The sequence below is a fragment of the Ochotona curzoniae genome, unplaced genomic scaffold, assembly GCF_017591425.1.
Source record: "Ochotona curzoniae isolate NIBS_2020 unplaced genomic scaffold, NIBS_Ocur_1.0 patch283, whole genome shotgun sequence".
NCBI lineage: Eukaryota > Metazoa > Chordata > Mammalia > Lagomorpha > Ochotonidae > Ochotona > Ochotona curzoniae.
In genome coordinates, this window is record NW_024466843.1 from 1 (window position 1) to 21,146 (window position 21,146).

The window sequence follows — 21,146 nt, forward strand, 5'->3', positions numbered from 1 at the left end:
TCCCAGGCCACAGGCAGGGAGCTGGGTGGGAAGTGGAGCTGCCGGGACTAGAACCTGCATCCATATGGGATCCTGGCACATTAAAGGCGAGGACTTTAGCTGCTAGGTCACGGGGCTGGGCCCTAATTTTTGAATTTTACATTGTATTCACACAGTTCCTGCCATGCTGCTTCCTTTCTAATTGAATCATGGATAACAGTGCCAGATCCCTAGGCCCAACACAGGAGCCTAGTAACTAAAGGCCTCATCGTGCATGCATCAGGATCCAATACGGGCATTGGTTCTAATCCTGGCTGTTCCACTTCCCGTCCAGCTCCCTAATTGTGGTCTGGAAAGGCAATCGAGCTTGGCCCAAAGCCTTGGGACCCTGCACCCATGTCAGAGTCCCAGAAGAGGCTCCAGGCTCCTGGCTTCTCATCAGCTCAGCTCCAACCATTGCAGTCACTTGAGGAGTGAGTCATCACAAGGGAGATCTTCCTCCCAGTCTGTCCTCTCTGTATATCTATCTGACTTTCCAAGAAAAATAAGTAAATCTTTAAAGCTGTGATGGCATCCGAAGTGTTCTCCAAGAACCGGAAACAGCAAGCATCCCTCTTACCATCGGTATCTCACTGGAGGTTTGTTCTTCCGAGAGGTCCTGCTGGGCTAATGATTCTTGGCTGATAAGCTGCTCTTGCCAATCTGAATAGAAACAGAAAAATAAGTTTTGCATAAAGAAATGAGGGTTTTGTTTTCAAGGCAAACCTGGATTAAAACATAGGAACAAGGATTAACCATTCTGACTAGGTCACACTTCGCACTGATAAGTATGTGGATCCAAACTTGTAGGCAGTTGATTGTGCATTGGTCCTCTGAGAACAGAAGAATTTGACCAGGAACAAGGAGGGAAAGAGCTGGACAAAGAACATAGAATAAGATGATAAGCTTAAAAAGAATGAGATAAATTTGTTCTGTGGGACCACAGGAAACAAAGGAATATTCTCTGAAGGTGTCTTCTGACACGTGGCTGGACTGTTTCTGAGAGAACTTAAAACGCATGCTCAGCACGCGGCCCAACATCCTGAACGTCTCCTGCCCCTGCCGGCACTCACCTCGGCGGCATCCCCTCGGTGCTGTCTGCAGGTCCTCCCGTTCTAGCCAGGAGATCACAGCAGGTTTGTTTGGCAGGTGTCCTTGACGTGAGAGAAGAGAACATTAGTGGCAGATGCGCACACAAGAGGTCTTACACAGTCTAAGTTAGGGACAGTGTTCTGGTGAAAGAAGTGAGATTACTGTGAAAGGCCTGAGCATGCAAATACTCAACCCTTCTTTGCTTCACAAAGTTTAGTCACCTCTGATGGCTGAACCACCAATGAATGCTCACACTAACACTGTGAATCAAACAGGAAATCAAGTGAAACAAAGAAAAAACTGCTTCTCTGGGGGACAGCCGACAGCAGTGACTCTCATATGTTATAGATAATCAAATTTATCCAGACACCTTAACACACGTGCTTTTGATTCAGTATGACCAGGGTAGACTGGTGTCTTCACTGCTAATAGGGTGATGTATTGGGGTGATCTTAGACCACATTTTGCGATTGAGAACATTAGACGTTATTTATTTAGTTTTTATTAACAAACATAAATAAATCTTTTTTTTTAAAAAAAGAAAGAAAAATGGGCCCGGCGCTGTGGCCTAGCAGCTAAAGTCCTCACCTTGAACGTGCCAGGATCCCATATGGGACCTGGTTCTAATCCTGGCAGCTCCACTTCCCATCCATCTCCCTGCTTGTGTCCTGGGAAAGCAATGGAAGATGGCCCACGGCCTTGGGACCCTGCATCGGGTGGGAGACCCGGAAGAGGCTCCTGGCTCATGGCTCCGGATCAATGCAGCACTGGCCGTTGCGGCTACTTGGTGAGTGAATCATTGGATAGAAGATCTTCCTCTCTGTCTCTCCTCCTCTCTTTATATCTAACTTTGTAATGGAAATAAAATAAATCCTTAAAGAAAAGAAGATGCCACTTGGGACGTGTGTACCGCGTATCTGAGGCCTGATCTGCTGCTTCTGACACACACCCTTCCCTAACAAGGACCGGAGGACACAGCCGTCTCACCCACTGAGGCCAGGTTCTCGAAGTTGTCCAGCATCACCTCTCGGTAGAGGCTTCTCTGAGTCTGATCCAGTAGAACCCACTCATCCTGGGTGAAGTTCAAAGCCACGTCTTCGAAGGTCACAGGGTCCTAAACGATCACACAGCACAAAGCAGCCTCAGCACACAGGCACCGCACAGCTCCATTGTGGTCACTAGAATGAGGAGGTCGGACCACCAGGAGACACAGCTGCCGGGGAGAAGTGCGGCTGCCTGGTGCGGGCAGGGATGTCTCCTGTTGAAGGGCACTGTTTCTGCATACCTGGTAACAAGCTGTCGGGCAGGTGGCCAGCATCCTCACTGTCTTTACCCTTTCTTCAGGAAAGCAGATTTGGCTCCCAGAAAGAAGGGTTCCTGGAACAGAAAGTATGGACTCCTAGAGCCACCCATCACTGCACAGCTAGGGACCCAGTCCATCTGCTCTGGAACTCCTACGGCAAGCCTGCACACTCGTGAGAACCTCCACATCAGGGTCCTCAGGGCTAACCCAAAGCTGAAAGCAGGATGCTGAGCCTCACTGCCCAGCAAAGCAAAAATGAGCGAAGTTTCCACTTCGCAGGTTGAAAACACTTCTCAGAGAAATGCGGACCCGTTGTTCACAGAGGGGAATGAATACCAAATTTTCCTTACAACATTTCCAGGCCCACACAGTAGCCTAGTGGCTAAAGTCCTTGTCTACAACATGCCAGGATCCCATATGGGTGCGGGTTCTAATCCTGGCAGCCCCACTTCCCATCCAGCTCCCTGCCTGTGGCCTGGGAAAGCAGTGGAGGACGGCCCAAAGCTTTGGGACCCTGCACCCGTGTGGGAGACCTGGAAGAGGCTCCTGACTCCTGGCTTTGGATCAGCGCAGCTCTGGCCATTGCGATCACTTGGGGAGTGAGCCATTGGACGGGAGATCTTCCTCTCTGTCTCCTCCTCTCTGTATATCTGACTTTCCAATAAAAATAACTAAAAAAAAAAAAAAGAGCATTCCCTAACCTATTCCCATTTCCCCTAAAATGAGCTAGGAGATAGGGTAGTGCTCAGGTCCACACTGTGGAATCTGTACTGTGCAGGCGGCACCCAGAGAAGACCCCGAAAATGAGTACCAATCAGCTGGAGGGGTCATACACCAAACCAGCGGCTGCCAACTGCGATGCTGAAATAATCGCCATTTCTTTGGAGTTTGCGGTGCATAGTCAGAATTGATAGCCTAACTTCAACTGGACAGCACTGGTCTTGAGTGCCAATCCTGGCGATGCTCTTTTACAGGTAATTTTTTATAGAAAGTCTGGCTCTCATTTAAAATATTTATATTGTGAAGGTATACCCAGATTATAAATAAGGTAACCTTTTTTAAAAATTGAAAGCTAAAGTTACAAAAGAGACAGAGAGAAGGATCTTCCATCACTGGTCCACTCCTGAAATGGCCCCAATGGCTGGAGCTAAGTTGAAGTGGGCTAAGTGGGAAGTGGAGCTGCCGGGATGAGAACCCGCACCCATATGGGATCCCAGGTATGCAAAGTGAGGACCTCAGTCACTAGGGTATCACAATAAGCCCAAAATCTACTTAATTTTTGTGGAATGGAAGGCTGGCGCTGGCCCTTGTAGCCATCTGGGTAGTCAATCAGCAGAGAGGACTGGCTCTCCCTGTCTATTAGTCTGTCTTGAAAACAAATGAATAAACCCAGTCTTGGAGTGGGGAACATAGCCGTTTATGCCCTGCACACCTGCTCTGATCTCCTCTTGTGGGTATCCAGTGCAGCAAGTCCCCCAAGCTACGTATGTCACACGTAACGCTTAGCAGCACTGCCTCCGCCATTCACACGGTAGCACTGAGGGCTCCTCTGGTCGTCAGGAGACCGCTGGAGGGTCATCCCCTCTGCACACCCCGACTTCTGACGAGGGACAGAGAGAAGGTAGCCCCTTCTGCAGGCAGGATTTACCCAAGGGCCCAGTCAGGCACAGGGTCCCAGAGGCAGGGCCTGTGGGGGTTGTGACTCCATACAGCCCAGGAGGGAGCCAGTCATTCCTTACATGAATGATATCCATGTAGAATAAAGTAGAGAGGTCCACCTGCTCACACTCAGCCTCCGTGCAAAGTCCTGCCATGAGCATTTTAAAATATTTTTTATTGGAAAGGCAAAAAGAGACTGAGAGACAGAAAGAGCTTCTGTCCGTTGATTCACTCCGCAAATGGCTGCAACAACTGGAGCTGAGTTGATCCGAAGCCAGGAGCCAGAAGCTTCTTCCATGTCTCCTATGCGGATGCGGGGTCCCAAGGCTTTGGGCCGTCCTCCATTGCTTTCCCAGGCCACAGGCAGGGAGCTGGGTGGGAAGTGGAGCTGTCAGGGTGCAAACCACTGCCCATCTGGGATCCTGGTGTGTGCAAGGCATAACGTGCTCAGAAGGGCAGAAATGTAACGACCAACTCCAAGGTCACATTGATGTTCTCCTTGCACCAACTCTGCCCCCTACAATCACAGCCCCACATCTAGCCATGGCACTCACTTCAGTGCAGAAGAGTGCAGTAGTCACCCCGGCTTACCACACACCCGTCACTGGGACACAGGGGGCCCCAGAGACACTCGGCAATGCTCTGGAATGGCCCAGGGCTGCAGCAGGCATTCAGGGAGCAAACCCAGGGATGGATCTGTCTGGTTTTGACTTTCAACAAGTACATGCTTGGAAACGACTCCATCTACTGAAAAGAGACAGGCCAAGAGACCACACAAGGTCACCAATGTAGAGTAGGCAGCCTGGATGCATCTTAACTTCTAGAAACACCCAAAAGCTGGGCGGGGAACAATGTGGAGAATCTGCCTTTCCAAATTCAGATGACACTACTGTTAGCTGCTCAAAGTCAGCACCGCTGTAAGCTTACGGCAATGAATGTCGTCCTCTCCTTCCACCACAGTTCTGGGAAAGCCCTGTGTCCTCTCTGTAATTGAATCCTAAAGTCACTCTCAGATTTCGTCACCAAAAAGAAAAAAAAAATGTATTTTTCTCTTTGGGAGAGGGAGAGTCAAGAAGCAGAAGGCCAGAAATGAGCATAGCTTTGCAGCGTGTGCACCCAGCCTTGAATGTTGAAGTGGCCTTGGCAAGAGACTTTGGGAACGGTTTTTCTAATGCAAAATTTAATCCTACAGTCACCAAGCCTGGAGGCCCAGGTTTTCCAACTGCCTGGGCGACGGGTGACCAGTCCTGCTTTTGTTAGGAAAGGAAAAAAAAAGTCTACCAACAAGTTTTTCTATTTCCATAATAGAAACATGCCACAGCGAAGCACCTGTTATCTCGGTCTTTGTAATGGAAAGCAACGCAAGAGATGCAAGAGATACAACTCACGGCCAGAAGGGGCCAACCCCCAGGCCGAAACGTCCCTTTGTGTAAGGAAAAGAGGAAGAGGAGCGGGGGTGGGGGTGGGGGTTGGACGAACCCACTCTTCCAGTGCTCACCGGAACACCACTGGGTAGCCCGGTCCTTGAGGCTGCAAGGCGCTGGGCACGGAGTCATCATGATTCCAAACCGCTGAAAGTCTCTTCCTCCTTGGCGGGGGAAAGACCACATGAGAAATGTGCAGGCGCCCCAGGACGGGGCGCACGGCCGAGCACACCCGAAGGACGTGCGTCCTGGCGCGCCGTTCCAGGACTAGGTGGCCTGCGAGCCGGGCTCTCCAGGGAACCTGCTGGGGGCGTGGAGCGGAGGCGCTCAGGCTGAAACCTTGCACCTTGGGGGGGCTCAGGGGGTCCCCTTCAGTCTGCGCTCACTGCCGCCAGGACCCCCAAATCAGCCCAGGAGGAGAAACGAGCCCAGCGAGCGGCGGCAGTGCGCGGGCGTCACTTCCGCCTCGCAGCCTCGCGCCGGGCGGGGCTCCGTGGCTCTGCACCGCCACGCGCGGAGAAATTCTGGTTTTCTTTCCACGTGGAGGAAGGTGAGGGAACGTACTTGGGAACGCGACCGGTCCGATGGCGAAGGGCGAGTTTAAAGCGGGACCGATGGGCGGAGCTCACAGGCGGGGGCGGAGCTGCACGTGGAACCAACCGGCCCAGCGCTCCCAACGGGGGTTTGGGCCTGGGTCGGGAGGCAGCGGGCTTCACCCTGCCGGCCTGCACCCAGCTTCCCCGAGCCCCTAGCAATATGCTGCAGAGTCGAAGAACCTGCCAGTCCTTGGCATGATGTCCTGCACTCTGAATTTATGACCCATCCCAATTCATCCCCATTTTATTTCCTCTTACCTGGGGTACTGGCTCCTCTCCGTTGAGTCCTTACAGGGACCGCATGATGTTGACAGATTTTCCCATGCATTAAATAGCCTTCACTCTCCCCTAAACCCACTTCTATTTGGACACTATTGTGATCTCTACAGTTGTATGCAAAGTCTTCAATTTTTTCCTTCAAGCACCTATGTCTGTTATCTTTCTTTTTAAGATTTATTTATTTTTACTGCAAAGTCAGATATACAGAGAGGAGGAGAGACAGAGAGGAAGATCCTCCATCCAATGATTCACTCCCCAAGTGACTAAAACGGCCAGAGTTGCGCCAATCTCAAGCCAGGAGCCACAACTTTCTTCCGAGTCTCCAATGTGGGTGCAGGGTCCCAAGGCTTTGGAAGGGAAGTGGAGCTGCCAAGATGCCAAATAGGATGCTAGCATCACAGCGTGGAGTATTAGGCTGCTATGTCTCCATGCTGGCCTGTGAACTTTTTAAGCTTTTCTTACCAGTATGTAAACTTCTTATTTAAGGCCTAAGGGACTCTTACTAGGTGCCCAGGAACCAACCACACGGATGGCTTGTTTGGTTCCCGTGTTCCTTATGACATAGGCACGGCACATCCCAGGCTGCACATCGCATGTAAGCCCCTAAGTACCCACCTCCGGTAAGGCTGTGCCAAGGCCTGGTGCCCTGAATCCTCGGTGTGGGCACTGAGGCTTCCAGGCCTTGCGATTGCAGTATCAAATTGCCCGCGTACCCACACACTACCTGTGTGCACTTCAGCTTGAAACGCTTCTCCGAGGGGGAGCACTCCAGGCACCGGAAGCTTTCTGCGTGGAAGACAAGCCAGATCCCCCTTTGTCTGTGAGCACTGCTTTAACACTTCAGTGACGATCGCACACCAGCTCAGGGCTGCAAGAACCAAGGAGGTGTCACCCCATTACATGGCTCCACAAACAGTGCGGTTACATCCTAGTATTAACCACCTCCCCGGGAGTGTATGCAAGACGTCTGACTTGTTTCCATAGAAGAGTGTGGAAAACAGGAAGGGACTTTACATATGTAATTTATGCTCAAACCTGTTCATCAGTTGAGTATTCTTAGGAAAAAAGTGAATGTGGGGTGGGGGGAATCCCAGTGCCTATAAAACTGTGTCACATAATACAATGTAATCAATTAAAAAAAAAGTGAATGTGATAATGACTTCCTTCTTGAACAAGTGCTCTGTTGTTGGGCCCGACGCCGTAGTCTAGTGGCTAGAGTCTTCACCTTGCACGTGCCAGGATCTCATATGGGCATTGGTTCTAATCCCAGCAACCCTGCTTCTCATCCAGCTCTCTGCCTGTGGCCTGGGAAAGCAGTGGAGGACGGCCCAAAGCCTTGGGACCCTGCACCTGTGTGGGAGACCTGGAGGAGGCTCCTGGCGCCTGATCGGCTCAGCTCTGGCCATTGCAGCAGCTTGGGGAATGGGTTAGTGGAAGAAGATGTTCCTCTCTGTCTCTCCTCTCTGTAGATCTGACCTTCAAATAAAAATAAACCTTTGGAAACAAAAGTGCCCTGCTATTAAAAGTTTCAACCGCCTCCACACACAAGTTATCAATCCACAAATTACTTCATACTCAAAAGGAAGTCAGTATGAAATAATGTGAAGGTCACTGCCTTAAGAAAGTATCAAACATTTTCAAAAGGGCAAAACTCCTTTGGCCACAAGATCAAAGTAATTCTCAACAGATTCAAAAACATTGGACCAATCCTGAACCACTTGTGATAAAATTCATACGTAAATCAGCATTCACAATAACTTCATTAACTTGACAAACACCACTAACTAAAAACCAAAGCAAAAACGATTTCCCTGGAACCCTCTCAAGAATACATGGGAGGGTAGAGGGCCACTGAATTTACAGTGAGACACGTACACAGAAATATGCGCTTGACAAGACTGACAGAAAGTGTTTCACCTGCCCTGGAGCTCAGTGTAGTCTCCGGATAAAGGAAACTGGAGGTCAAGACCTGCAGAAAGGGCAACAGACTGACTCAATCAGCAACTAGCAGGTTTGCCAACAGGGGATAGTGGTGAAGAAGGAGGCCTGAGGCACGCAGAAAAGCATCCTTAAAAAAAAAAAAAGCGATTTATTTTGAATGGAAAGGCAGATGTACAGAGGAAGAGACAGAAAAGAAAAAAATCTGTCCTATAATTCATTCCCCGGCTGGAGCTGAGCCGACCCAAAGCCAGGAGCCAGGAGCCTCTCCCGGGTCTCCCACCGGGTGCAGGGTCCCAAGGTTGTGGGCCATCCCCCACTGCTTTCCCAAGCCACAGGCAGGGAGCTGGATGGGAAGTGGGGCAGCTGGGATTAGAACCTGCGGCCCTATGGGATCCCGGCGCGTGTAGGGTGAGGACTTCAGCCAATGAGCCATCCCGCCGGGCCTTCTGTTGCTTGTTTGGTCCTTCCTGCTTTGTCGGCCGGGAACACTGCTGACGGGATGAGAGGTTTTGTGGGGCTGCACCCACCCGGCCCCGCAACGCGAGCAAACGCCCGCAGCCCTGGAGGGGCCCAACATGGCACCCTCCTCCCCGGCCCGCAGGCAGCGCCGCGGCGGAAGTGACGTCAGCGGCCGCCGCCGTCTTTTCCGGCGCTGGTTCTGCGCGGCAAGTTCCTTTTTGTGTGTTTTGTTTTTCCGGCCCGCAGTGCGTCGGGGCTCGCGCGGCTTTGAGTAAGTTGTGGGTGACGGGCGGGCTCGGGCAGGAGCGAGCGGCCGGGCGCCGAGTTCTCCCGGGCCGGGGCCGGGTGAAGGGCTGCTCCGAGCGGGCCGGGCTGGGTGAAGGGCTGCTCCGAGCGGGCCGGGGCCGGGTGAAGGGCTGCCCTGCTCCGAGCGGGCCGGGGCCGGGTGAAGGGCTGCTCCGAGCGGGCCGGGGCCGGGTGAAGGGCTGCTCCGAGCGGGCCGGGGCCGGGTGAAGGGCTGCTCCGAGCGGGCCGGGCTGGGTGAAGGGCTGCTCCGAGCGGGCCGGGGCCGGGTGAAGGGCTGCCCTGCTCCGAGCGGGCCGGGGCCGGGTGAAGGGCTGCTCCGAGCGGGCCGGGCTGGGTGAAGGGCTGCTCCGAGCGGGCCGGGGCCGGGTGAAGGGCTGCCCTGCTCCGAGCGGGCCGGGGCCGGGTGAAGGGCTGCTCCGAGCGGGCCGGGCTGGGTGAAGGGCTGCCCTGCTCCGAGCGGGCCGGGGCCGGGTGAAGGGCTGCTCCGAGCGGGCCGGGGCCGGGTGAAGGGCTGCCCTGCTCCGAGCGGGCCGGGGCCGGGTGAAGGGCTGCCCTGCTCCGAGCGGGCCGGGCTGGGTGAAGGGCTGCTCCGAGCGGGCCGGGGCCGGGTGAAGGGCTGCCCTGCTCCTAGCTGGGTGTCCCGCGCCCTCCCCAAGGCCGCTTCGGCCTTCCCACGCGTTTCGCTGAGACCGTTCCAGAAAGTTCGTTCCCGAGGGCCCTGGCGCCCCGTCTGGGGACACAGGCGTCTCCTTGGGTTGTCGGACCTCGTCTTTCCCAGTCCGAGGCTCTTCTTGGACATGGTGGGTCTCGGTGGGTGGTTGGGTGCGCCCGTGGGTCGCCCCCGTCCTTGCCCTGAGGAGACCCGGGACCCTCCTCAGGGTGCGAGCTTGCCGAGTAAGCTGCTGCCGTGGCCGCGTGTCCAGATGCTTCTGGCGCTGGGACCCCTACGTAGGTGTTTTTGGCAAGTTGAGAGGAATGAAATTGGAAGGTGTTTTGATAACTTGAGCTAGAACATGCTCAGGACTGCATCCACTGTACAGAAAACACTGGCTGCTAAAACGACAGTACTCATGCTGGAGCCAAGCAAAGATTAAATCATATGTCAAATATATATAAACCAACATTTTCATGTCACTCCAAGGTATGTCTTTGTTTGTTTTAAAATTGATGTTTATTCAACTAGAAACCTTTTTTCAAGTCTCTTTCAATCAATAGATTGAAATAAATAACTTTGTTTCCAACATGTGTAAATGTTGCCTCCATTGCTTGTTTTCTGTCCATTGAAGACTCCCTGAATGGTTGATGAAGGAATAGTGAGAATATTCCAACCTCATGGTGTCCTTAGGGAATTTGTGGAGTAGGGAGGAGGCCCACATAGGAGCAAATAAATCAGTGTGTTAAGAAATCAAAGAGGATGGTATGATTTGCTTTGTCTTTGACTGGAGTAGGAAGAACGGGGGGAAAAAAATGGTGATTAAATCCAGACCAGAAATACAAGTTGTAGAGGTTAGCCAGCCATGCTGGAAGGAATGGGTGTGTAGGCTAATTCCATTGCTAGAGAAGGGAGTGCGTGAGGTGGACTTTCCAGGAAGCCTGATGGGCGCTGCTGTGGGGCTTGGCACTTGCCATGTTTTCTAGTTGCCACAGAAGGGTTCCAGTGATGGATGGATGTATGGAACAGTCAGGGTTCAGAGCACACATTTGATGTTGGAAAAGCGGTTTCCAGGACTGTTGGCAGTGTCAGTATAAAACTAAAGATTGTTCATACCAAATTGGAAAGAACCCGATTGAAGACCAGCAGAAGAATGGAAGTCTCTACGGCAATAAAAGGTATGAATGCGTCAAAGGGCAACGCAAAAATGTGTGTGAACTTCACAAATGTGATTTTGAGTAGAAGCCAGTGGAACATCTGCCTGTCTCCAAGGCCGAAGTTTAGACCTTGTTAGACAACTCGTATTTGTGTTGTGTTGTGCCTAAGCCACTGCATGCTACTCAGCTTCCTGGTGTTTGGAGTCCGGACGTGGTTTAGGTAGGTTTCCACCTGCCTGCGGTCAAGGTCCTGATCGGGTTACAGTCTTTGCAGCTTAATTGGGGGAAGCCTAGGCCTGCATTTTAATAGGGAAAAATCAATTTGCACACACACCTAGGTAGAGGGTAAAGGTTCCTACAGCGCCGTACACAGCTTGTTGTCACTTGGAGGCTGGCTTTTTCTGCTCAGCCCACCTGCAGTTCTTACAATGCCATGTGGGTAAGCGAGACCTCAAGGAAGGCCTGCCTTGGTGTTAAAAGTCCACCCATGATGAAGGCAGGTACCTCTTGGTGCTTTTTCTGCTGTCATGTGTAAACCACCTGACCTAAGCCATTAAACCTGCAAAATCCTCTTCCCCGCTTTTTTAAATTGCAAACTCAGATTTACAAAGAGAAGGAGAAATGGAAGGATCCTCTCCCCAGTGGCTACAATGGCTGCAGCTAAGCCGATTCAAAATCAGGAGCCAGCGGCCTTAGCTGTTTTCCCAAGCCAGAAGTAGTGAGTTGGAAGGGAAGTGGAGCAGCCAGGACATGAACAAGTTCTCATATGGGATCCCAAAGCATGCAAGGCAAGGATTTTAGCCACTAGGCTATTGCGCTGGGCCCAGTCCCTTTATTATAGTTCCTTCATTTTTAATATAGCGTGTTGATTAGAAACACATCACAGGAACCAGCATGGTGATGCAGTGGGCTAAACCACTGCCCACGAACACCGGTACCTGTGTCGGAATGCCAGCTGAAGTGCCAGCTGTTGTGTTTCCAGTCCAGCTTATACTAAGGTGCCTTGGGGAGCAGCAAATGGCTCATGTGCATGAGCTCCTGGGGTTAGCCCAGCTGACTTGTTGCAGCAGTACAGGGGAGTGAACAGGTATACACTGTGTCCTTTAAAGAGACAAATAAATATTAGAAAATATCACATCATCATGGCAGAATATGCGGTTTCCATGGCATGTGTTAGCCCACTGGGTGGTAGAGGAGCTTCCTGGATGGATCTGGGTCCTTCTTTAGGCATTCAGCCACACTGAAGCCATGTTCAAGGCCAAGACTGAGTCTGGAGTGGTGTGGAGAGGGGGCTGGGACACTGAGGCCCGGAGTGCCTGTGCGTACCTCAGGGCAATGCTTTGGCCCAGTGTTTCTTGGGTTCATGAAACAGCCGGACTGAGGGGTTGGAAGTGAGCCTTCAGTGCTGTGGGCAGAAGTGCCCTTTGTGTTGCTTGAACTGTTCACTCAGTTCGTCCTAAGGGGCTTCTGGGGCCAGCTGATCACCCGCACTCTTGGACGGGCTCAGTCCGACCTTATCTGGGTCCTCCTCAGTTCTGTCCTATCTTGAGGAAGCCCATGGTAACCGTGCCCAGCTGGTGGGGTGTTTCTGTGACTGGACTGGAAGTCAGCACATGGCCGAGTCTTGGGGGTGGGTCACAGGTCAGACCTGCGAGCACTTCCGGTTATCTTAGCGCCCCAAGGCTAGCCAGTCATTTGCTGTTTTGGGGTGAGTGAGAGAACCATTAGGGCACTCAGTGACCACCTCAAGTGACCCAGGGACTCCGGGGAGCCCTGGAAAAGGGCAGTGCCTCAGTCCTCAACCAGCTTTTTAACACCACTGGGGCACTCAGCGACCACCTCAAGTGACCCAGGGACTCCAGGATGCCCTGGAGAGGGAGTGCCTCAGTCCTGAACCAGCTTTTCACAGGAAAAATTGTTTGGTCTCAGGAGTGTGTCGCTGTGTCTCCCTGGAGAGGGGTGTTACTGATGTCACAGCTGTGTTCTTTCAGGAGGGAGGTGATAGCCTTACAAGCTGATTGTCCAGACTCTGGGTGATGGCAGAATGTAGGTTGGCTGGGCCAGGCGTGCTGTGTCTCTGGAGGTGCGAACCATGGCTGTTGACAGACGCTGAGCATGTCGGCCAGGTTTAAAGAACAGCATTTACTGCATGTTGGTCAAACAGAATCATTTCATAGCAGGTCCTAGGTATCGGGTGGTAGAGCTAGATTAAATAGATTCATTGATTAAATAAATTCTTTGTGGCCTCATTTACAATTGGCATAATTCTGATTTTTTTTTAAGATTTATTTATTTTTATTATGAAGTCAGATATACAGAGAGGAGAGACAGAGAGGAAAATCTTCCTTCCGGTGATTCGCTCCCCGAACGACCACAACGGCTGGTGCTGTGCTGATCTGAAGCCAGGAGCCCAGGTCCTTTTCAGGGTCTCCCATGTGGGTGCAGGGTCCCAAGGCTTTGAGCCGTCCTCCACTGCTTTCCCAGGCCACAGGCAGGGAGCTGGCTGGGAAGTGGAGCAGCCAGGATTAGAACCAGGTCCCGTTAAAACTGACACCCATATGGGATCCTGGCACATGCAAGGTGGGGACTTTAGGCAGTAGGCTTCTGCACCAGGCCCTATTTATTTATTTTTTAAAATGTATTATACTTGTTTGAAAGAGAGAGAGCTCGCTCTTTGGGCCAGAGTGAAGCTGGGAGCTTTTTCCAGGTCTCTCACATGAGTGCTAGGATAAGCACTTTGGCCATCTGCTGAGATCTCAGGTGCGTTGTCAGGGAATTGGATCAGAAGTGGAGGCAGCGTTACACATGACGGGTTAGCGTTCTGTGCCACCAGGCTGGCCCCTCTTTTTTGTCTGTTAGTGAAAACAAAAATGTTGATGTACAATAACGTAGTTTCCCTGAGACCTCTCAGGTAGTGGGTGTTTCACCAGCTCTTTGGTGTTGCCCAGGGAACTGTTTTCTTCATCTCACGAGAACCAGGCAGAGCTCAGAAGACTTCACACAGTGTGTTGATAGCGAGATTCTATTGATGCTTGCACAGTGTCCTGGCTGGTTTGAAAATCCGTGATATTGGGGCCCTGCGCTGTGGCCTAGCGGCTAAAGTCCTCGCCTTTGGATCGGCTCAGCTCTTGCCGTTGCGGTCACTTGGGAAGTGAATCATCAGAAGGAAGATCTTCCTGTCTCTCCTCTCTGTATCTGACTTTGCAATAAAAATAAATAAATCTTTTTAAAAAATCCGTGATATCCTGGTTCTAACGCCTTGCAGTCAGAAGTGGAGTTGGCACAGTTTGAGTAACACAGGGAGCAGTTGGCAGTGTGTGATAATGGCAGTAATGGCTACCGTGGAAGACAGGACTTGGGCTGCAAACTTCATTCCAGTCGTGATTCGCCATATCAAAACTGGGTTATATTAGGCAATCACTTGTTTATTTTCAGTGAGGTAATGATTGTCATATCTGCTGTGAAGTGTTGAGATAATTAAGTTAGCTTGTAGAAGATGTAAGCTCTCAGAAACTTGCGTCACTGTTCATTAAATGGCACTTCAGGAGAGGCGGTACACACGTTACAGTGCACTGTTCTAACTTTCACGTTTGCCCCAGCACAGATGGTGTATTTCATGACTGAGAGTTAATGCTTGTTGATTCATGACTGATACCAGCAGGTTCCAAATAGCCGTGTATAACAAGATATTTCTCCTTCCACTTAGAGGGGGAAGCTGTCTTGACGTGTCCTTGGAATCAAGGAGTGTTCAGACTTCTGCACCGTCAGCCTCCCAGGATGGAAGTTATCAAGCTGTCCCTTGGTAAGGCCTACTGCCGTTTTCAGAGTGTGCCCTAGTTTCCCCTGCACAGTGCAGATTTCAGTTCATGGTGGAGCAGCTGAAGCAGCCAGGGAGGGCTGCCTTCCATGCCTGCTCTCTTGTGAGTATGTCTTCATGGGCGATGAATCGGGTGACATGTCTCAGGGCTGAAGTTTCCTTTCCCGTCAGCTGAGGTCATTGTGCTGTGCTTGGTGTGGGCTGCCTGGCCCACAGTCCCTTTCTTTGGTGCCTTGGGTGTTCCTATGTGTGAGCCCCTTTGCATGTGTTGGAAGATAATGGGATTTGGAAGTCGGGTGACAGGACTTCAGGTGTGTTTATATGGAGTGACTGTCATCTATCCTGTCTTTGTCTTCTAGGAGATCTACTTTCTAGGGACTCGTTCTCTCCACATGAAGGCGAGACAGAGGCAGAAAGTTTTATGCCTGAATGCTTAAGAAACTGTCACCAGGTATAAAATATTTGTCTCTTGCTACGAGTGAACATCGTTGGATGTAAAAGTCAGACTTGTCACTAAGGTGTCATAGGACAGTCAAAGCCTCATTCCAGCTTAGATAGCACTTTGACCATCGTGACTCCAGAAGCCTGTGTCTTGGTTTTCTACTAACAGCGGAGATGACCATGTGCTCCGTGAGATGCTTAATTCTTCAGCTTATGGAGTACAAATGCTGTGCTCGGAGTATAATAGAGAACAGTAGGATGGGTCAAGCACCCCCTCCGCTCGCAGTGTGAGGAGTGCCAGGAAAGGCAGACAGGCGGGTTATGGGTACAGGGGAGTCAGTAGGCCCTTGACCCCCGGGCTGGGCAGTCAGGCCACTCAGTGTGGTGGAGGTGTTATCCATCCTCGCTCCTATGAATGCTGCTCCCTGGCTCAAGGCAGCTTGTGTGTTGGTGATTTAGGACTCCGTGTCATTTGACGACGTGGCTGTAGACTTCAGTCGGGAGGAGTGGACTTTACTGACGCCAGCTCAGAGGTGCCTCTACAGAGACGTGATGCTGGAGAACTACAGGAATGTGGCCTCTGTAGGTAAGGTTGCCGCCAGGCTGATGTTAGCCTTTTGGGAGTGGAAATGTTTTGTGCTTACCTCTTCCAGGACTGATGTCAAGTATAACGGAAATCAAAGAAATCATCCCTGTCCTAATAGCATCTAGTCGGCTGTGGTGGTGTCAAGTAGCTGTGCTCCTAGGCTTAGGGACAAAGTAGCTGTGCTTCTAGGCTTGGGGACATCATTCAGTCTCGGTGACTTCATGTTGATACAAGGAATCAGAAGTCTTGAGTCGTGTCATTTGAACTGCAGAGTCACAGGAAGACAAAAAGAGATCTTTCATCTGATGGTTTGCTCTGCAGATGCAGCCAGGGCCGAGGGGTCAGGCTGAATCCAGGAGTCTGGAATTCAGCCTAAGCACCTCCCTCCACGCCCCCAGCAGGTTCCCCAGGAGAGCCAGGCTCAGTGGCTACCTAGTCCTGGAAACCTGGGCTTCCCATGTGGGTGGTGGGGGGCCCCAAGTACTTGGGTCATTCCCTGTTCCCTTCCTAGGCGCATGGCCAAGGAGCCGGGTCCAAAATACAGCAGCTGGAATCCAGGTTGGCACTCTGCCATGGAATGCCAGCGTTGCAGGCGGTAGTTTACGTCGCTCCACATGAGTCAGACTTACTCTGAGGATGGAAAGCGGTGCTATAGTTGTATCTTGAGAGATTTTCCTCTGTGGTTGTGCCTGAGTTGGAGATAACTGACTAGTCTTTCTAGATGCCCAAGGAATGAATGTTTGCTTTTTGTCTATATAGTCTTCTCTTACTAGGCAATCCTGTGTCCTGGGAATGTCTGTCATCTTGCACATGAGCCATCCTCACCTCATTAATGTGTTTCTCTGAGTGCAGGCTGCCAGCTGTTCAAGCCTAGCCTGATATCTTGGTTGGAGGAAGAATTGGAGTCCATGATAGGAGAGCAGGGTGTCCTCCAGGGTGAGTATGAAAAGCAGCCCTGGGCAGTCAGTTCGGTGTGTGTGGAAGTGCCATGAAGAAACCTGTTCAAGGCATTTGAATCTGAAGCTTTGGGGCCTTATACCATTTGTTTTGAGATATCTTCCATTCCTTCCTTGTTCCTATGAAACTCATGTCAGTTCTTATTTGAACTAATGCTTCTCGTTGGCTAGATCTCACTTTGTGTTCCTCATACTTTGGTTTTCACCATCACATTTAATTGTCATTGAATGAATTGTTGAATAATTTCTAAGGTTTCATCCCAAGTCTTTATGATTACCAATCTTTAGGCATAGCCAACCTGGTTAAATCTTCTCTTTATTTTCTTATGTTTAATATGAAAACAAGTAGCAGATACCCTTTAAGGTTTAACTTACACAGCCATTCATTCTGCTGTGCAAACCCATTCGTATGCTTCCCTGTTTTATTTCAGGATGGGCAGTGGACCTTAATACCAAAGGAAGAGCACATCGGGGTACCTTTTGCTCAGAGACCTCAAAAAATGTAGAACTGGTAAGATTAATAAAAGTTATTTTTTAATTTCTAAATTCAGAGGTTGGGATTTCCATGATAGAAATTGGTAGACACGAGATATTTTTGGATCTGTCATGATAGTTCGGTGGTTACATCCTTGCCTTACAGGTGCCAGGGTCCCATGTGGGCATCTGTTCGTGTCCCAGCAGGTCCACTTCCCATCTGGGGAGTGAACCATCGGATGAAGATCTTTCTCTCTGTAGCTCCTTCTGTCTGTAAAATCTACTTTTCTAATGAAAATAAATTAATTAGAAAAAAGAAAGAAATGAGATATTTTTGTGATGTAGACTACATACAAGAGAGCAGTGTCTGGGGAGAAACCTGAGATCCAGAGCGAAGCTTGGGCCTCAGAATTCTTGCTAGTACGCATTTCTCAATGTCTGAAAAGTCTTAAATAGCATCCATGTTTCTGTCAGCAGGCAAGCAGTCACAGCACACAGGAACTCTGTGCCTCTAACCAGTGTGACACTGTCTTGTGTGAAGAGGATGCAGGCGTTCAGACACCCATGCGTGTGAACAGTACAGCGAACAGTTCTGCTTGGAATCAGCATGAAAAAGACTTCTTTCCCCTGTATAGGCAGAGTTCTGCTGGGGACAGACTCTCTGCACTGATCCAGAGTGCAGACCCCTTGAGCCCGAATCCAGATGTGTGTCAGAGAGCAAACACACAAGACAGATCTGCAGGATGCAGGGATTGTGACCAGGACCAAGGCTCAACTCACGGTGAAGAAAAACCCTCTTACGTGGAGCAGGGTGGGAAAGCGGTTCCTGACTCTGTGAGCCAAACTGCACATACCCCAACACACGCCACAGGACAACCCCGTGAGTATGAGGGAGGTGGGAAATGGCTCATGTTTCCTGTCGGCCGTAATAATATGCAAGGTGAGACTGAAGAGAAACCCAGTGAATGGAAAGAAAGTGGAAAAGCCTTCACTGAACCCTCAGGTGTAACTACGCATGTGCAGAGCAACACAGGGGAGAAGTTGTATGAGTGTAAGGAATGTGGGAAAGCCTTCATCACTTCCTCACGACTTAGTGAACACTTAAGAAGTCACACCGGAGAGAAACCCTATGGTTGTTATGAATGCGGGAAAGCCTTTGCCTCTTCTTCGTATCTGACCGCACATTTAAGAACTCACACCGGGGAGAAGCCCTTTGTGTGTACAACCTGTGGGAAAGCTTTCACACGGTCCTGCTACCTTCGTGTTCACATGCGAACTCACACTGGAGAGAAACCTTACGAGTGCCAGGAATGTGGGAAGGCCTTTACCGGGCGCTCGTGGCTTACGATCCACTTACGCACGCACACTGGAGAGAAGCCCTATGAATGCAAGGAATGCGAGAAGGCCTTCACAAGCTTTGCTTTACTAAACGAACATATAAAGACACACACTGGTGAGAAGCCCTTCGTATGCAACATATGCACAAAGTCTTTTCGAAACTCCTCATGCCTTAAGACCCACTTTCGAATTCACACTGGAATAAAACCGTATCAGTGTAAGGACTGTGGGAAAGCTTTCAGTGGGCGTGCAGGCTTCACCAAGCACGTACTAACTCACACTGGCGAGAAGCCCTACGAATGTAAGGAATGTGGGAAAACCTTCCGTACCTCCTCAGGCCTCACGGAACATGTAAGAATTCACACGGGAGAGAAACCCTTTGAATGTTACCAGTGTGGGAAAGCCATGGCTCATTCTTCCTCTCTTGTTGCACATTTGAGAACTCACACTGGAGAGAAACCTTTCGAGTGTAACATGTGTGAGAAAGCATTTACAAGCTCCTCCTACCTTCGTGTTCACATGCGCTCTCACACGGGTGAAAAACCGTATGTGTGCAAGGACTGTGGGAAAGCATTTATTGCACACTCGGGCCTTAGCCAGCACTTACGAACACACACTGGAGAGAAGCCTAATGAATGCAAGCAGTGTGCAAAAGCCTTCACTACCGTTCCGCAGCTTAACGAACATAGAAAAACCCACACGTGTGAGAAGCCTTTTCAGTGCGTGGTATGTGCAAAATATTTTAGAAATTCTTCATGCCTTCAAACGCACTTTCGAATTCACACTGGAGAGAAACCTTATGAATGTAAGGAATGTGGGAAGGACTTTGCCGCGCGCTCAGGCCTTACTGTACATCTCCGAAGTCACACTGGGGAGAATTCCTACGACTGCAAGCAGTGTGGGAAAGCCTTCATCACATCCTCAAGCCTTATTGCCCACATGAGAAGTCACAGGGGAGAGAAGCCCTTCCAGTGTGACCAGTGTGGGAAAGCCTTCGCCTCTTCCTCGTATTTCAACGCACATCTGAAAACTCACAACGGCGAGAAGCCCTTCGAGTGCACGGTGTGCGGGAAAGCGTTTACGTGTTCCTCCTACCTTCGCCTTCACGTGCGGATCCACACTGGAGAGAAGCCCTTCGAGTGTTCCTTATGCGGGAAGGCATTTCTGTGCTCCTCTTACCTTCGGATCCACATGCGCACTCACACCGGAGAGAAGCCTTACGTGTGTAAGGAGTGTGGGAAGGCCTTCACGGAGCGCTCGGGCCTGAGTAAACATCTACGCACACACACTGGGGAGAAGCCCTGTGAATGCACCGAATGTGGGAAAGCCTTCCCCAGCTACTCCGACCTGGGTGAGCATCAAAAATCACACTGGAGAGGGACTCTGTCAGTGTAAAGATTGTGAAGAAAATCTTTGTAGGGTCTCCTCATTCCCTGGTATCCACATTTGAAGTCCCCATGTCAAGAAACCTTTTGAACATTAGTGCTGCTGTCCGTGTTCTTCAGAACCCTGCAAACACACCGTGACCCTGAGGAAGACACACAGTTACTATTATCTCACTACCCAGCGTGGGAGAACTCTGCGGCCCCATAGTGTAATGAATATGCAAAGATTTTACTATCTCCGTCTAAGCATGTGAAATACTGCAGTGGAGAGCAGCATTGTTGGTGTAATGTGGAAAAGTTAAGATTCTCTTAAATAGTTTGCTGTTCACCTGCAACTATGTGGTGGAGAGAACTCGATTAAGGTGAGAAATGTTGGACTCATTTGAGTGGAGAAGCTGCATGCCCAGATTACAGGAATGTGCTGTGTCCTGAGATCTTACATGCTGGCAGATCTGGCTTCTGGAAGGTTCTGTATATTTTGGATGTTACAGATATTTTAATGATGTCAATTACAGATCTCTAATTTCCATTATAGTTCTTTATTTTTAAACTTTATTGAGTTACAAGTGAAAAATCATGTATTAGGGAATATAGCTTGATTGGACTTAATAAACATTGTAAAGTGATGTTTACAACTGTCATGAACGCGTTTCTCATGACCTTGTGGTGCCATGAAAGTGCTTTCTGTTGTGCACATACTGGCGAGAATTAGAATCACTGTGCTTTACAGAGAGCGAGCACATACTCGTAACATTTGACCAGTGTCTTCTCCATTTTTTTCCATGACTACCAGTTTCTAATAACTATTGTTATGTTCTCTGGTTGAGTTTATGACTTAGATTCTGCATCTAAAAAAAAAAAAATCATTCACTTGTCATTCTCTCTGGCTCTGTGTTGCTTAGTTTAAAATCCTCAAGTTGAACCATGTTGTCACAAATAACAGCATTTCCTTTATTTAAGAATGATTCACGGGCCCGGCGCGGTGGCGCAGTGGTTAAGGTCCTCGCCTTGCACGCCCGGGATCCCATATGGGCGCCGGTTCTATCCCGGCAGCCCCACTTCCCTTCCAGCTCCCTGCCTATAAAGGTATCTTAAGTATGGGCTGGCTGCATTGTGCTAGTCTCCATGGTGTATTATATGGAACACCCATAGCCATAATGACCACACCAGTCTATAGTCCCCAAGAGTAGATACAGGTAAACCTGGGCTAAATAAACGTTTACAGTTTCAAAAAGATTTGTTTGAAAGACTCCCAAACCTGTT

The 21,146-nt window shown here is 50.2% G+C and overlaps 2 protein-coding genes across 5 annotated transcripts; one reads left to right on the forward strand and one right to left on the reverse strand.

The window, feature by feature from the left end:
* Positions 1–499: 499 nt before the first annotated feature.
* On the reverse strand, positions 500–5,678 carry LOC121166996 (zinc finger protein 426-like). Of its 2 annotated transcripts, none has more exons than XM_040996342.1 (5): positions 5,571–5,678; positions 2,396–2,487; positions 2,098–2,224; positions 1,092–1,172; positions 500–681 (listed from the first exon to the last, which is right to left on the reverse strand). In XM_040996342.1, exons 1-5 carry the CDS (start codon positions 5,629–5,631, stop codon positions 536–538), a joined length of 507 nt encoding a protein of 168 aa, XP_040852276.1. In that variant the 5' UTR covers positions 5,632–5,678; the 3' UTR covers positions 500–535. The 2 variants fall into 2 exon arrangements, with proteins under 2 accessions (XP_040852276.1, XP_040852277.1); XM_040996343.1 differs by lacking the exon at positions 5,571–5,678 and adding an exon at positions 4,664–5,546.
* A 3,315-nt stretch (positions 5,679–8,993) lies between these two features.
* On the forward strand, positions 8,994–20,760 carry LOC121166994 (zinc finger protein 26-like). Of its 3 annotated transcripts, XM_040996339.1 has the most exons (8): positions 8,994–9,042; positions 14,593–14,688; positions 15,063–15,154; positions 15,604–15,730; positions 16,583–16,666; positions 17,118–17,197; positions 17,635–19,188; positions 19,273–20,760. In XM_040996339.1, the coding sequence occupies exons 2-8, from the start codon at positions 14,664–14,666 to the stop codon at positions 19,891–19,893; spliced, it is 2,583 nt and encodes an 860-aa protein (XP_040852273.1). In that variant the 5' UTR covers positions 8,994–9,042; positions 14,593–14,663; the 3' UTR covers positions 19,894–20,760. The 3 variants fall into 3 exon arrangements, with proteins under 3 accessions (XP_040852273.1, XP_040852271.1, XP_040852272.1); XM_040996337.1 differs by having other exon boundaries at positions 17,635–20,760; XM_040996338.1 differs by having other exon boundaries at positions 17,638–20,760.
* Positions 20,761–21,146: the final 386 nt, after the last annotated feature.